At 43.2% G+C, this 17,265-nt stretch overlaps 1 protein-coding gene across 12 annotated transcripts in view; it reads right to left on the bottom strand.

Annotated features, from left to right (window-relative positions):
• nrxn2b (neurexin 2b) overlaps positions 1 to 17,265 on the bottom strand; it is a 580,834-nt gene that overhangs the window by 279,398 nt on the left and 284,171 nt on the right. For 5 of the 12 annotated variants that reach the window (XM_077019139.1, XM_077019095.1, XM_077019038.1 and 2 more), the window contains one exon: positions 5,955 to 5,999. The exons of 3 other annotated variants lie outside the window; for them this stretch is intronic. In XM_077019139.1, the coding sequence (XP_076875254.1) occupies positions 5,955 to 5,999 (45 nt within the window). The remainder of the gene's footprint in view (positions 1 to 5,954; positions 6,000 to 17,265) is intronic. 4 more of the 12 variants (XM_077019103.1, XM_077019119.1, XM_077019050.1 and 1 more) reach the window with 1 other exon arrangement.

The raw sequence follows: 17,265 nt of genomic DNA, 5'->3' as shown, positions 1-17,265 counted from the left end.
AGATATTGCCACACCTGTCAAATAACCAAATCTGCTGCAAACACATGGGAGGACTTAGAGGTGACCTGCTGCCGTAGCAACAGTAGACTGCCAGGTCAGCAGGTGTGAGCACAGAGAGGTCTGCCACACCCTCCTGTCCATCTGAAGCACCTCCTACATGTATGCTCCTCTGGTCAAAGGAGGACGGTGTGGTGGCACCACCTCCCACTCCTATCTCCACCCTGCTAGCTCAGGATGGGCTGAGCACTTAGGAGAAGCGTCTGGAGTTGCACAGGCTGAGGTCTCTAGAGGCTGAGCACCCTCAGGCTAGCCGCAAGGCTAACATTAACTCCATGACAAGGGAGTACAAGTCACGAGTGCGGTGTAAATGAATTAAATATCCGTGTTCTTCTCCAGCTTGCCAGGCGCATGATAAAAGTTAAGGCCACTGAAATACAATTATGAGCCATAAAATTATGACAGGTGGTCAACATCTAACCACACCTACATTAACACTGCATACATGCTGCAATCTGGTAAGACCACCTGTCTCACTGCCCCCCCCTACTCATTTCTCTCCCATTGCTTTAATGTAATTCTCCCTCTCTCTCTTCAGCATATCTGTAAGCTGCACAGTAACGAGCTAGAGAAATAGTGTTCAAATATGGTAGCACAAAATATGGTGAGAGCATTAAAGCATGACAGTCCTCCTAAGAGCATGAGAGAGAAGGTCCCACATGGGCACAACCCCTTAACCGTCCTGGTGAAGCCTCTACTAACCATCCTGGTGAAGCCCCTACTAACCATCCTGGTTAACCCTCTACTAACCATCCTGGTGAAGCCCCTACTAACCATCCTGGTGAAGCCTCTACTAACCATCCTGGTGAAGCCCCTACTAACCATCCTGGTGAAGCCCCTACTAACCATCCTGGTGAAGCCCCTACTAACCATCCTGGTTAACCCTCTACTCACCATCCTGGTGAAGCCCCTACTAACCATCCTGGTGAAGCCCCTACTAACCATCCTGGTTAACCCTCTACTCACCATCCTGGTGAAGCCTCTACTAACCATCCTGGTGAAGCCCCTACTAACCATCCTTGTTGAGCCCCTACTAACCATCCTGGTTAACCCTCTACTCACCATCCTGGTGAAGCCTCTACTAACCATCCTGGTTAACCCTCTACTCACCATCCTGGTGAAGCCTCTACTAACCATCCTGGTTAACCCTCTACTAACCATCCTGATGAAGCCCCTACTAACCATCCTGGTTAACCCTCTACTCACCATCCTGGTGAAGCCTCTACTAACCATCCTGGTTAACCCTCTACTCACCATCCTTGTTGAGCCCCTACTATCCATCCTGGTTAACCCTCTACTAACCATCCTGGTTAACCCTCTCTCACCTCCTCTCACTCTTACCCTCATATCCTTACACTCACCTCCTCCCTCATTCACTATTTTATTTCTCCAACCCTGAATCTCCCATAGTTCTGGGCTCTCTGGTTCTGCAGAAACTGCTGAGGTGTAATTCACCATAGAGGACACCACTCTAGCACGCCACAACAATTAAGCTGGTTTTCTCAGATGAAATTCTCCATCTTGCTGTCAAAGGACCATTCTAATAAATACAGCAAAATTGATCGCCTGTCAGATCGGAGATAATTATTTCATATTGATGCATTGATTTTGGGGAGTTTGCAGAATCTACTTCATATATATTAAAAGTGAGCTGACAGGCCATTCTTCCAATCTCGCATCATCTGTGACAGACTGACTGCCTTTGCAGTCAGCTTTATGTTGTGAAGAGCATTCAGAATTGCCCTGGTCCAAGCGTCTCAGCGAGCAACAGCAGACAGCAGCAAGACTCCCAGAACGTGAGAGAAGCATACGGCTCCACCTCTGGAGACCACAACAGTCTTTCTGAGACCTACTACACAAATAACTGATGTTTTAACATGAATTTCAGAATAGTTAAGCGTTTGATCATACCAAGTGTGAGCTGATTAGTACTTTAAAACGGCTGACTTCATATGAGACACACTCACATACTCAGCGCTATATAAATACGTTTAATTCAGTCACAGACACACATAAACCTTTTAGGTGATCGGCACATTGTGCATGCAAAACTACTGTGAACACCTGTGCAACTGTGAAGCTATAGCAAAATATTTTAGACCAACGTGACCCATTTAGATGAGAAGCAATCTGCCTTACTTGATCAGTACATACAATGTGCTGTGTTTGGAATATAGCCTATCAGTGCCTTCAGCCAGACACACTCCATCTGCCCTGGCTTTATCATTACTTACCTCTAACTTACAGAGAGACCAGTGGAACAGAAACGTCACAATACATTTGTTAAAAAACAATCAAACAAATATGTAAACAATGAACACCCTCAAAGTTTAACGAGTGAAACACATTGATCATGACTTTGAGTTTATAACATATAATTTATATTTTATAGTTTATATCAGTGGACCTTTGCACAGGTGGTTGGCAGCTCGATGACAATCCATAGTCTCTTTGGGCTTGAGAACAATATGAGGTAGTCCAATAATCTGTGATTACAACTTCTGCACAATGTCTGTGAGCAAGTGGCCAGTAAGGCAGGACACATCTGGGGACTGAAGTAGGACGGGGCAGTAGGGGTTTGGGGACAGGGGCAGTTACTGAGCCTGGGGTAGTTTGAGTGTTAAGGTATTGGACTGAAGAATGAGGAAAATCGGTTAGTACTTTAGTAAGGGAGAGTCAGACACAAAAATGGTTGTTAGTACAGTTACAACAAAGGTTTGATTTAAACAGTTGTATTAGTAACAGATTTTGTTTTTAGTAAATTTAGTACAAAATAGAACAAATGCACTTGGAACAGTCAATTGGAGAAATCTGCGTAATCTGCAATTTTGATTTGAACATCAAATCGGATTGGTCAGAATTCTCAGGTTTCTTGGTGAGAAGGGTTTGATCAAAGTTGAGAAGAAACAAAAACGATCCATCCAAAAGTGCTAGCATGGTGGATAAGAAGCCGTGCAGCTGAGCGGGACGGGGAGGTTGAGGAGGCAGTTTAGCACACGACACTGGCACAGAGCTCAGACAAAACAAAAGCCAACCGAAGCCTGAAGCAATGGGAGAGGGTGTGGCAAAGAAAGAAACGCAGGGAGCAGCACTCCAAAATATGGAGCCAGACAGGAAAACCAACAGAAAAAAAAGTCCACAAACACGAACTGTTGTGATGGGTTAATCTGAAGGCGACATGAAAGAAAGCAAAATTAATCTGAAAGATGGTCCAAACACTTGTGCAAACCAAAACACTCTTGGCTTGGGCAGCACAGAAACTCGCCCAAGATGGAGACTGGAGAAATGCAAGCCAGTGAAAACCATGCAAGAATGACATAAACAAATAAATAAAGAAACAGCAGTTAAATAAAAACAGAGACCTCGGGAAGTTGGAAAAAACTTACGATGTTAAGGGTTAAGGAACAGGAAAAAAAACAGAGGAGAGAGTGCAAGAAGACTTCCATCTTGCAGTGAGGAGAGAGGTCTGGAGGTCTGGGGCCTATGACTTACTCATCCACAAGCACATCAGTCATGAACACATGTATTTAGCTAAGATGTGCTAAGATGGCTGTAAATTCCTTGCTGGCTTATAGCCAAGGAATAAATATGCACAGCCCTAAGGCATAGTAATTATATGCTTATAAAAATTCTTATTTAAATATCTTATCATGAGTTGTCCTACACTGTCTAATTCATTTTTAACTGTCTGACATTCTTACCTTTGAACCCTGTGTGTTGAACACAGTGTGCAGGGCTCACCTGTCTGTAAGCCATCTCCAACACATCTCCAACCCATTACTAACCTGTCTCCAACCCATCTGTAAACCGTCACTAAGCCGTCTCTAAAACTGTCTCCAATCCGTCTTCAAGCCGTTTGTTTGTAAATCGTCAACTAACCTGTCTGTAAACCGTCTTTAAGCCATTTTTAAGCCGTCTGTAAACTGTCACTAACCGGTCTATAAACTGCCACTAACTGGTCTATAAACCGTCTCCAACCCATCTGTAAACTGTCACTAACTGGTCTATAAAGCGTCTCCAACCCATCTGTAAACTGTCACTAACTGGTCTATAAAGCGTCTCCAACCCATCTGTAAATTGTCACTAACTAGTCTATAAAGCGTCTCCAACCCGTCTCTATCTCATCTTTCTACTCACTGTGGAACAAAAGTCTATTCTCTCTCACTTGTTTTTTTTAGCGGGGTCGAGGAAGGGAGTGAGGTCACTATCAGAGCAAAGGGTGTGAGGTCATCACTAGGCTCTCTGGGGACACTCTTTGAACAGTGTGTGTATGTGTGTAATATATATGTAATTGTCCAAGAAATCATTAATTCTAATAAGAGGCCAGATAAAGGCCCCTTGATGTGTGTTCATGCACACATCCTGAAAGTCCTGCAGCCCAACAGAACCCAGTGTTACGACGAGTCCTGCGTCAGGCAGTCAGACATGAAAACGCCATCATGTAAAGTGACAGAATAATTTTTGTTACATAACGCAACACAATGACATTGTATTTTAATTAATGATTACATTTCATAAAAAGGGGTTTGTTGTGCAGGGTAATTTCATTGATAATAAGACTCCTAATGCAATATTTATGAGCTAAATGGTCCAACTCAAATTCACACAACAGCTGTTTGTCTAGAATAACTCAAGCAATAAATGATTAAATTATTTTCCATGACACTAATATTATGGCATATTAAAGCTAATAACTCATGTTTGTTAATTATGTTATTTTCCAGTGTGCAAACAAGGTCTGATTAAGCAATTCAATTAAATAATTAATGTGGGAGTAACTAAGTACTGTGCAGTGAAATTAATAAAGTTATTCATTAAAAACAGAAGAAACGTGTTGTTCCATTTGCACAGATAATATTCATTGTAGCACTATTATACTACATAGTAATCATCAAAATCATAAATATCCTTACTTATCATTTATCATGAATATCCGTAGTTGATGGTGGTGGTTTTATTTAATACCACTATCACCATATTATACGATAAACAGAATGCAAATGTGGCCTCTTCATTGCTATGTAGACCACTTAATTCTTATATTAAATCAGACCTAAATCAGACATAGGAGTCCAATGGTGTTGACTTAAATCAGACATGCATCCAGTGATTATCTGCTTTGGAACTTTCCTCTTATAATTTCAGCACCTGAAAATAACTGGTGACACTCTAAGCTGGAGTTTAGCATCACCATATACAGAATATACACAGGTTTTAATTATACGTGGTGATAAGAAAAACATAAGCCTGACATCAGGCATTTAAGTCAGAAAAGAAGGAACTATTGTCCCTGTAGGGTTAGGGGTTAGGGTGTTACGGTGTTAGGGTGTTAAGGTTAGAGGCATTACTTACATTACTCGTTACAGCTGTGACTGAAGTGTGATTATGCCGTTTAAGGTCTTCCTTGTACTACTTTCACATTCTTACTGCTTGACCCGGGAGTCGTAACACAGGGCACATGGAGGTCTGCTGAGCTCTACTAAGTCCTTCATGTCATGGAGCCCAAAACTGATCTGAAGTATGTGGTGTAATTTCACTGTTGCAGATAAGAAAGAAGGAGGAGCTACAGGAATCGAGATGAAATTCGTCCTGACATCTCTGACTCGCTAGAGCTGAATATATATAATTTTGATTCATCTTAGAATCAGAATTATTGATATATTTAGACCTCGCAGGTTCAGGGAGCATTGGATGGGCAGATACAGTACAACATTCAATAGAAAAAGAAAAGAAAAAAGAAAGAACAGAGAACAGAAGGGAGATGTGAGTGTCGGACTTTATCTTGCTACCTTGAGGCCGATGGGACGTTTGTGTGGTCAGTAAAAGCAAACAGAACAGAAAGAAGAAACGCAAATCCAGGGCAAACCAAAGAAGAAGACGATTAGAATGATATCTACCATATAATGCAGTTTGTTTACCATAGCGTGTCCAATGCCTGAGTGCTTTAAGAGAAAACAGGAGAAGAAAAAAAATATAACAGTGACAAACCGTGAACTCAATAAAGGTCATTAAAGCTGTTCGATATCTGTAGTGAAGAAATATTTCTCTAATAGATTCTTTTTAAGTAGATGTGTGTAGACCAACTGGTAATTTTTGTTGAGTTCTGAAGCAGATATTTCTAATGGTTGCATAATGTAAATCAGTCAAATGTAGAAATAAAAGCATTACTCTAATATAAATATATATAATCTCTTCATTGAAGGGTTTGTCAATTGAAAAAAATATCATAAAGAGGTTAGTACTCAGTCACGCGAGTTAAGTTAAAACAACAGATGGTCCAACATTCCGTGAATGAGACGATGTTAGTCATCTCAAACAAACACAAAGGTAAGGAAACAACACAAAAGCACAAATCAAACTGGAAACGTTTTAAAGCTGTTTGGTTAGTAAAAAGACACAAGAGTTAGCATAAAACAACTTCTGGTGACAAAGTGGGAGAGAGAGAGAGAGAGAGAGAGAGAGAGAGAGTTGGAGGGTTTGGGGATTAGGGGATATAGGGGACTGGCTTGTTCGAGTGACATGGATTGAAGGAAAAGCATTAGTAATAGTTCTGATTGGCTACACGTGGAAGTGGGTGTGGTCTGTATGGAACGGACCAGGCCTAAGGGAGGCTGACGGAGCTTTGCAGAGAACTTTGGCCAAAGATGCTTGACATGTCCTTCTGTCTCAGGACACCAGGTGGCGATGATGAGTGGGACCTTTCTGAGGACCATGAGCAAACCAAAAACAAATCCTGACCAGCTGATTGGCCGTATTTCAGTGTCAGCAAGGGACTTATTTAAAGCTGCACGGTGAACGCTAGCACAAGAGGAAGAGAGACAAACAGGAAGTGAGGTCATGCATCAATGAGCCGTCTCAGATCTGGAAAAGAACAGAATTCCGTTTAATTATTTCCAAAGCATCACAGAGCCATGCCTTTCCTCCGCCCCTTCTGGTGGGGCGTGTCTGTTTCTGAACTCTGGTGTGGGCTTCCTCATGGATACACAAAGACATGTCAGAGCAGCCGACTGGCACAGCATGTCTAAATATTACAGCTCTACCAGGGTCTAGAAATATCAGAGCTGGTCCTAATGGCATAATAGCATAACAGCATAGCATTATGGTGTGTGTGTGTGTGTGTGTATATATATATATATATATATATATATATATATATATATATATATAGAGAGAGAGAGAGAGAGAGAGAGAGAGAGAGATAGAGCCCTCATCTATCTCATTCTGGTCTCATTCAGACCGCTCTCAATAACCATCACCACTGCCACCGTCATCAGCACATATCCCTGGTACACATGCATTCAAGAACACACACACACTCACACACACACAGCTTGACACCATATTTATTTGCGTCTGGTCCCACGCGGTGGTCTTGACAGGACATAATCTCACAGAACAACCAAGCAGACAGGAGAAGCGGATTCATCCTGATGTTCCTGATCTTTAAACACTCAGGATCCAAACAGCCCATTTGTAACGCATTAATGAAATGGAGTAGGTGCAGGCAAGGTAATGACAGGAGGACAGAGAGAGAGTGTCTGCATGTGGCCACAAGCAATGAAATCTACTCAGATGTGTGTATGAGAGAGAGGTCTATTCAGATTTGTGTACAAGGTGGAGAGGTCTGTTTAGATGTGTGTGTGTGTGTGTGTGTGTGTGTGTGTGTGTGTGTGTGTGTGTGTGTGTGTGTGTGTGTGTGTGTGTGTGTGTGTATGTGTGTGAGAGAGGAAGGTTAGTTCAGACGTGTGTGTGTGAGAGAGAGGAAGGTTAGTTCAGACGTGTGTGTGAGAGAGAGGAAGGTTAGTTCAGATGTGTGTGTGTGAGAGAGGAAGGTTAGTTCAGACGTGTGTGTGAGAGAGAGGAAGGTTAGTTCAGACGTGTGTGTGAGAGAGAGGAAGGTTAGTTCAGACGTGTGTGTGTGAGAGAGGAAGGTTAGTTCAGACGTGTGTGTGTGAGAGAGGAAGGTTAGTTCAGACGTGTGTGTGTGTGAGAGAGGAAGGTTAGTTCAGACGTGTGTGTGAGAGAGAGGAAGGATAGTTCAGACGTGTGTGTGTGTGTGAGAGGGGAAGGTTAGTTTAGATGTGTGTGTGAGGGAGAGGAAGGTTAGTTCAGGTGTGTGAGAGAGAGGAAGGTTAGTTCAGACGTGTGTGTGTGAGAGAGGAAGGTTAGTTCAGGTGTGTGAGAGAGAGGAAGGTTAGTTCAGACGTGTGTGTGTGAGAGAGGAAGGTTAGTTCAGACGTGTGTGTGTGTGAGGAAGGTTAGTTCAGACGTGTGTGTGAGAGAGGAAGGTTAGTTCAGACGTGTGTGTGAGAGAGAGGAAGGTTAGTTCAGACGTGTGTGTGTGAGAGAGGAAGGTTAGTTCAGACGTGTGTGTGAGAGAGAGGAAGGTTAGTTCAGACGTGTGTGTGAGGAAGGTTAGTTCAGACGTGTGTGTGAGGAAGGTTAGTTCAGACGTGTGTGTGTGTGTGTGAGGAAGGTTAGTTCAGACATGTGTGTGTGAGGGAGAGATCTGTTCAGAACAGAACAGCTTGCAAAACACTTAAAGTAATCAGTCCAGGACGCAAGTTGAGCATGACAGGAACAGATCGTCTTATCTGTGATTTCTACAGCTATGTGAGTTACAGCAAGCCTAGAGCAAAGGAAACCCATTTAAAACCAATTCAAATATACTCAAAGTACAGTTACCATAGTTTCAAACCAATTCAAACTAACATAAACCGTAGTAAAAATGAATGGGCCAAAACGGTTGCTACATTTAACTTACCTTCTAATTACAACAGTTCAGAGTATACAGCAGTTAAATTACTCATAAACTTCAACTGAGCCATGAAGTTAGTGTGTGTGTGTGTGTGTGTGTGTGTGTGAGAGAGAGAGAGAGAGAGAGAGAGAGAGAGAGAGAGAGACAGAGAGAGAGAGAGACAGAGAGAAAGAGATATGAGATGTGGTTGTTAGAAGAAGTTACACACACAAGCAGAGACGACATAATGAATAGAGGCAGTAATTTTGTAGCAGGTACATAATTGTGCTCAATTATTCCATACTCACTCCTCCATACTCACACCACCATTCTCTCTTCCATACTCCTTCATACACACTCCTCCATTCTCACTCCTCAATACTCACTTCTCCATTCTCCCCAAAGGTGCTCTATTGGATTGAGATCTGGTGACTATGGAGGCCATTCGAGTAAATTGAACCTATTGTTGTGTTCAAGAAACCAGTCTGAGATGATTCACGCTTTATGACATGGCGCGTTATCCTGCTGGAAGTAGCCATTAGAAGATGGGTACACTGTGGTCATAAATGCATTCATGTTGTTGATGCCAAATTTTTCTGACCCTACCATCCAAAAATCCAAGACTCATCAGACCAGGCAACGTTTTTTTCAATCTTCAATTTTGGTAAGCCTGTTCGAATTGTAGCCTCAGTAGCCTATTGTTCTTAACTGACAGGAGTGGCACCCAGTGTAGCCCATCCACCTCAAGGTTCGATGTGTTGTGTGTTCAGAGATGCTCTTCTGCATGCCTCTGTTGTAACTACTGGTTATTTGAGTTACTGTAGCTGTTCTATCAGCTCGAACCAGTCTGGTCATTCTCCTCTGACCTCTGGCATCAACAAGGCATTTGGGCTCACAGAACCACCGCTCACTGGATATTTTCTCTTTTTTGGACCATTCCCTGTAAACCCTAGAGATGGTTGTGCATGAAAATCCCAGTAGATCAGTAGTTTCTGAAATACTCAAACAAGCCCATCTGGCACCAACAACCATGTCACATTCAAAGTCACTTCAAAGACACCAGCAAAGGTATCAAACGTATTCACATTCATTACTTGGATAGAAGTATAGCTACTAGGGTTTAAAAATACTTCTGTAGAAGTTGATGAATCAACTCAATCTTTTTACTCAAGTAAAAGTGTAAAAGTACTGGTTTCAAAACTACTTAAACTACTTAAAAGTAAATGTAATATAAGGGGAAAATGCCATGATGAATCGCACACAAAGCAGTAGGGTGTGGGAATGGTGTATGTTTATACTTCTGATCCTACCACAATAAAATCCACTCTTTATCTGGATAGTTTTTTAACGATGACAAGCCAGATTGAGACCAAGCCAAAATGAAATAGGAATAACGAGGCTATTTCTAAAACTTAAGGAGTGGCCATAAAAAGTTGGATAAAAAATAATTACTCCAGAAAAGTATAGATACCCAAAATTTCTACTTAAGTAAGGTAACAAAGTATTTGTACTGCGTTACTTGACACCTCTGAACACCAGTAATAGGTCAACCACCACACCAGTGTTAGGACAACCACAACACCAGTAATATGTCAACCACAACACCAGACATGGAAAACCAGCCCAGCAAGCCAGAGACCTCCCACCCCCCCCCCCCCTCTCTCTCACACACACACACACACACACACACACACACACACACACACAATTGTAATGCATAACTCCGTGCATATGCATTAAGTACAAAGGATGTCAAAAGAAAACTATTGCAGTGCTGTAGTGCACCTGCAAATGTACATGATGAATATGTAGTATGTCGCTCTCACACACACACACACACACACACACACACACACACACACACACACACAAATCTACATCCACTTGTGACATTTCATGATGAGAAACATCTGCTTGCTAGCTTTTCCCTTCTGCTCTCTCCCTTTCTCTCTCCCTCCCTCTCCCTCTCTCTCATTTTCTTTGCTCCTAGGCGGATGTGCACAGAGTGCTCCACTCTCGTTTGCGGTAATGACTCTCTTCATCCCTCCTTCAGAATGCAGAAGTTAGAGCCCCCCTCTCCGCCCATCGTCCCCCCTCGTCCCCCCTCTCCGCCCCTGACAGGAACATCTGCGTGCGTGGCCATCTCCAGCTGCACACAGTGCCACCGAACGCCCCTGACACAAAATGGAGGACGGGGTCTCAAAGACCACCACCGCGAGCCTTTACTTATCCTCACAGGGGTCCTGGTTTATCTCCCATAGCAACTGATGTTCCAGCACTAATATATGGAGCTGTGGATACAAACGTTCTGATGTTTCCATCACACAGACTCAGAGTCAGTGGTGGTGCTATTACAGCTGGGACTCAGAGTCCTGAGAAGCGTTGGGTAGCATTCTGCTTCTTCACACCAGGCCCTGCCCTAACACCCACACCCTAACACCCACACCCTAACACCCACACCCTAACACCCTAACGTCCACACCATAACCCCCACACCCTAACACCCTAACGTCCACACCATAACACCCACACCCTAACACCCTAACGTCCACACCATAACCCCCACACCCTAACGTCCACACCATAACCCCCACACCCTAACACCCTAACGTCCACACCATAACCCCCACACCCTAACACCCTAACGTCCACACCATAACCCCCACACCCTAACACCCTAACGTCCACACCATAACCCCCACACCCTAACACCCTAACGTCCACACCATAACCCCCACACCCTAACTTCCTAATCTCAACCCAATAACCCCCACACCCTAACACCCTAACGTCCACACCATAACCCCCACACCCTAACGTCCACACCATAACCCCCACACCCTAACACCCTAACGTCCACACCATAACCCCCACACCCTAACTTCCTAATCTCAACCCAATAACCCCCACACCCTAACACCCTAACGTCCACACCTTAACCCCCACACCCTAACTTCCTAATCTCAACCCAATAACCCCCACACCCTAACACCCTAACGTCCACACCATAACCCCCACACCCTAACACCCTAACGTCCACACCATAACCCCCACACCCTAACTTCTTAATCTCAACCCCCTAACACCCACACCCTAACACCCTAATGTCCACACCATAACCCCCACACCCTAACACCCTAACGTCCACACCTTAACCCCCACACCCTAACTTCTTAATCTCAACCCAATAACCCCCACACCCTAACACCCTAACGTCCACACCATAACCCCCACACCCTAACTTCCTAATCTCCACCCCCTAACCCCCACACCCTAACGCTTTACCCCTTCCTGGCTGTATGAGTGTATGTGCACATCCCTGCTGAAGAGGACCCCGCCTCTGGGCTGAAATCTCCAGCACTGTTGCAGTGATGGGGCCCCACATGCAGACACACCTAAGAAGGGTTTGAACCGGAGGCCACGTCCGTGTCCGGATATGTAACTCCTGCACCAAACACAGTCATATATGACATGAGCTGAAAGAGACAGTTCTATCTACAAACTGATGACATTTAGAATTTAATTATTCATTTTCATTTGTTTCGGTGTGTTTGTGTGTGTGTGTGTGTGTGTGTGTGTGTGTGTGTGTGTGTGTGTGTGTGTGTGTGTTCATGGGAGTATATGTAAGTGACTGAAACACTGCAATGGAAGAACAACAGAGGGATGGAGAAAATTGGTTGAAAATGAAATGAAAAACTAATAGAAGAGAGGAGCAGAGAAGAGGGAGAGAGAGACAGAGAGAGAGAGAGGAATAGAAGAGGAAAAATTAAATAACCATGTACTATTCGAGGACCAGCCCAGCCTGAAACAACAGTGCTCTGTTGCTAGGTGACAAATAGTGAGAGGAGGAGTTTTGTGAGCAGTGAACAGAATCTGATTGGACGAATCCTAAGAATATATCTAAGGAATGGTAAAGAGAGATTAAAGAGAGAGAAGGAGCGCGTGATCAGAAGAGCAGCTATTAAACACGCCACACTAGATGTGAACCACTTAGTCTGTGTCATTCTTAAAGGATTTAAAATACACTGATCAAATCACACAGGTTAAATAATACAGGTAACTTAATTAAAAACACAAGTTTTAAGTCTGCGGCCTGTCAGAGCATCCATCCATATATACAGTATGTGTGATATATAATTTTTTACTTTTTCCTCCTACAAATTCAGAAGCACTTTGCTTGCACAGCTGATGAAGGGCCTGTGTGTGTGTGTGTGTGTGTGTGTGTGTGTTTGTAAGATTAAGGGCCTCTGTCTGAAATGTCCTGTTGCTCTGCAAAGCTTGTGTACTGCAGTACAAGTTGAACATCTCTGAATTATATTACTACAAAACATTATAATATGATGTAAACCACAGACACAATCATGCTGTCTGTTTATATACATGGGCAGTCTGTATAGAAAGATGTATACACCAGGAAAATCAGCACTTGCACACACACACACACACACACACACACACACACACACACACACACACACACACACACACACACACACACACAGAGAGAGAGAGAGAGTGCACAGAGTGATTTCTGCAGACAGCAGAGATAAAACTGCAGTCTGTAGGTTTACCAAGACTCATCATACAATGTAGTGCTACTATAGTGACAGCACCTTACAGTGCTTGAAAGCTGATGTTTCAGAGGGGTGGTGCAGGACATGAGGGAAGCTGCATTACACTGCTGTTACACTACTGTGTTACACTGTTACACTACTGAGTTACACTGTTACACTGCTGTTACACTACTGTGTTACACTGTTACACTGTTGTTACACTACTGCGTTACTGTTACACTACTGAGTTACACTGTTACACTGCTGTTACACTACTGCGTTACACTGTTACACTGCTGTTACACTACTGTGTTACACTGTTACACTACTGAGTTACACTGTTACACTGCTGTTACACTACTGCGTTACACTGTTACACTACTGTGTTACACCATTGTGATTTGCTGCTGTATTAAGCTACTGTTACACTGTTATGCTACTGTTACACTACTGTGTTACACTACTGTGTTACACTACTGCATTATGCAACTCTTACTTTACTTTGTTATGCTAATGTTACACTACTGTGTTACACTACTGTTACACTACTGCGTTACACTACTGCGTTACACTAGTGTTACACTACTGCGTTACACTACTGCGTTACACTACTGTGTTACACTACTGCATTATGCAACTGTTACGTTACTTTGTTATGCTAATGTTACACTACTGTGTTACACTACTGTTACACTACTGCGTTACACTACTGCGTTACACTACTGCATTATGCTACTGTTACGTTACTTTGTTATGCAAATGTTACACTACTGTTACACTACTGTGTTACACTACTGCGTTACGCTAGTGTTACACTACTGCGTTACACTACTGCATTATGCTACTGTTACAAAGGGACAAATGGAGTGAGAAAAGAGTGACAGAGAGTGCAGAGACAGACAAGAGTGGATACAGAAAGGCAGACAGAAGGTTGGTGAAGACACAGACAGACAGAGAAGGCTGGTGAAGACACAGACAGACAGAGAGAAGGTTGGTGAAGACACAGACAGACAGAGAGAAGGTTGGTGAAGACACAGACAGACAGAGAGAAGGCTGTTGAAGACACAGACAGACAGAGAGAGAGGCTGATACAGTGGTCACGTAGAAAAAAGACATATATCCATGTAGCTTGGTGTTAAGCTTATCCTGAAGGGGTAAGCTCCATGGAGAATGGAGATATGACATATATACATATGCATACACACACACACACACACACACACACACACACACACACACACACACACACACACACACACACATATTCATGTGTCATTGCCATCAACAAAATATGATGCAAACTCCACATGTGAACTGCTCATACTCCCATGGAGAGTTGCGCTGTGTGTGTGTGTGTGTGTGTGTGTGTGTGTGTGTGTGTGTGTGTGTGTGTGTGTGTGTGTGTGTGTAAATATTTGTGTGTGAAGACCAGCTGTTTGCTGATTAGAGGTCAGGGAACGTGTTAGAACTCATCTTTCTCCAAGGAAGACACATGCACTTCCAATAAAAACATGACATCATTTGGCTTACATTTAGATTCATGTCATTTGCCAGCTGACCACACGGGGGCGATGTTGTACTGTCTGTGGCAGTCATCTTATTTACGTTTAAAGTATTCCATTCTTATTCCCAATTCTGTTCTCTTGTGTTCAGCAGCTTCACAATACAACACACACACATATGCAGATGCAAATGCAGGCATACGCACGTGCACACGCACACACATACACGTGCACACGCACACACATACACAGGCACACAGTGCATGCAAATATTTTATTGTGAATTTAATGAATCTGAAACAGCCTCACACAAACACTTTTTCTACATGTCTGGAAAAAGCGTGATCTCTTTCATCTTCTAGCCTAGCTCCTCCTCACACACACACACACACACACACACACACACACACACACACACACACACACACACACACACACACACACACACACACACACACACACATACACACACACCAGGGGTCATAGACATTTGCCATCAGTACTTGTTTGTTAAGTGGAGTGAGACTCTGGCTTAATGAATTTTGGAATCCAACATGTTTTAAAAAGTTATTCTGCACTCAAACACAAACACACAAGCGCTCCAGTTATTAAGATAACCATGACAACACATTTACCTCTCAACTCTGCGTGTGAAATGGCAGAGGGGAGGCACATATATCCCTGTTGCTTCTGTAGGCAGTCCAGTTCTGTTTCTGTTCCAGCTGTATTTATAGCACCGCTTACGGAAGACTCAGTCACAGAGTAGCTATACTGAAATCCAGGTCCCAACCTGCAGAGCAACCTGATAATGGAGACAAACCTCTGTGAGATGGAACTCCACACACACACACACACACACACACACACACACACACACACACACACACACACACACACACACAAACACACACACACACACACAGAGAGAGAGAAAGAGAGAGAGAGAGAGCTATGTGTGGAGATAATGTCACAAACGTTTATATTTACATATATTTACATATATTTACAGGTCATCACTTGTTTGTCCTGGCTTGCAACTAGCTCCACGTCTAGTGCAGGTGACTCACTGCCTTAAAAGGCCTCCAGTCTTTACAGCAGGAGATCGAAAGCGAGAGTGTGTGTTTTTACTGCAGGAGATCAAGAGTGAAAGTGTGTGTGTGTGTGTGTGTGTGTGTGTGTGTGTTCCTTTGCATGATGACATTTACCTGACCACTCACCTATTGGCCTTATACTGACTTGCTCCAGCTTTGATATTATCAACATAGTGCTTGACCAGAGATCTCTCTCTCTCTCTCTCTCTCTCACTCACTCACACTCACACACACACACACACACACACACACACATATACGTTCTTATGTTACTTGCTAAGGACAACAAAAAAATAATGCTTTCAGTGTGTGCGTGTGTGCCTGAAAACCCTCTGGTCATAAACAATACGTGAGATAACACGACCCAGCACCGCATCTCCAGTCAGTGCTGCTGTTGAGGTAGCATGGCTGTCAGCGGCGGCTGGTGAAGAATATTCTAGGTGGGTGTGTTTGTGACATTCTGTTTCAACAGCCACCCCAATACAACTCAGCACAAACTACGAGTGCTCTGTGAAATAGCCAGTCATTAACTGGCATTAAAAATCAACCAAACGGTCGGTATCTTTACATACAGCTCTAATGTGCTCAGATAGAAAATACAATAATGCATCATTGTATTACAGAATCTTACACGCATAGTAATATTACCCAACACATTTGTTCTGACCCAAATATTGCTGGATGGCCTCTTATACTATACAAATGACAGTAGTGTAATTTGCAAAGCGGTTTTACGCGGCTTGTGCAGCCTAGTTTGACTGGCTGTCCATGTGTTTGCTGAAACAGCTTTACAATCTTAGCTTGTATGTATTATTATTTTGAGATGGGAAACAGTTTTCATGGACTTTCACATCGAAAAAAAAATTGACTGATTTATTAACTAAAGGAAAACATTGTAAAACAAAAATAAGGCTTGCATTAAAGTTATGCAGTGGCCTTCTGTCATCTAACTATGAGTTAGGTATCCAAAGGAAAAGCTACTTTACACAAAACTACCTTAAGTTTCAGCTGTAGAGAGAGTTGTGTTGATACCAGTACAAACAGTAACTACCCAAAGTTTCAGCTGTAACGTGAGTTGTGTGTTGATAACAGTAGAGATATAAGACAACTTTGAAACTCAAGGAGTGCATTAAGATACTAGCATGACCAATTAGCTATCCTAGCTAACAGTCCTCAAACACTAGCTACAGGGTTGCCAACTTTTGACGTTCGCTTGGAGTGAGATTTTAACCTGGAGCCGGTGGCGAGTGTATTTTGTTGAGCGGGGGGGGGGGGGGGGGGGGTTGGCGAACGTAAAATGGACATAGATTCAGTGTTATATCGCC

Source organism: Brachyhypopomus gauderio, chromosome 1, assembly GCF_052324685.1.
Source record: "Brachyhypopomus gauderio isolate BG-103 chromosome 1, BGAUD_0.2, whole genome shotgun sequence".
Classification (NCBI taxonomy): Eukaryota; Metazoa; Chordata; class Actinopteri; order Gymnotiformes; family Hypopomidae; genus Brachyhypopomus; species Brachyhypopomus gauderio.
Note: the sequence above shows the minus strand (reverse complement) of the source record. Positions and strands in the feature narration are given on the sequence as shown.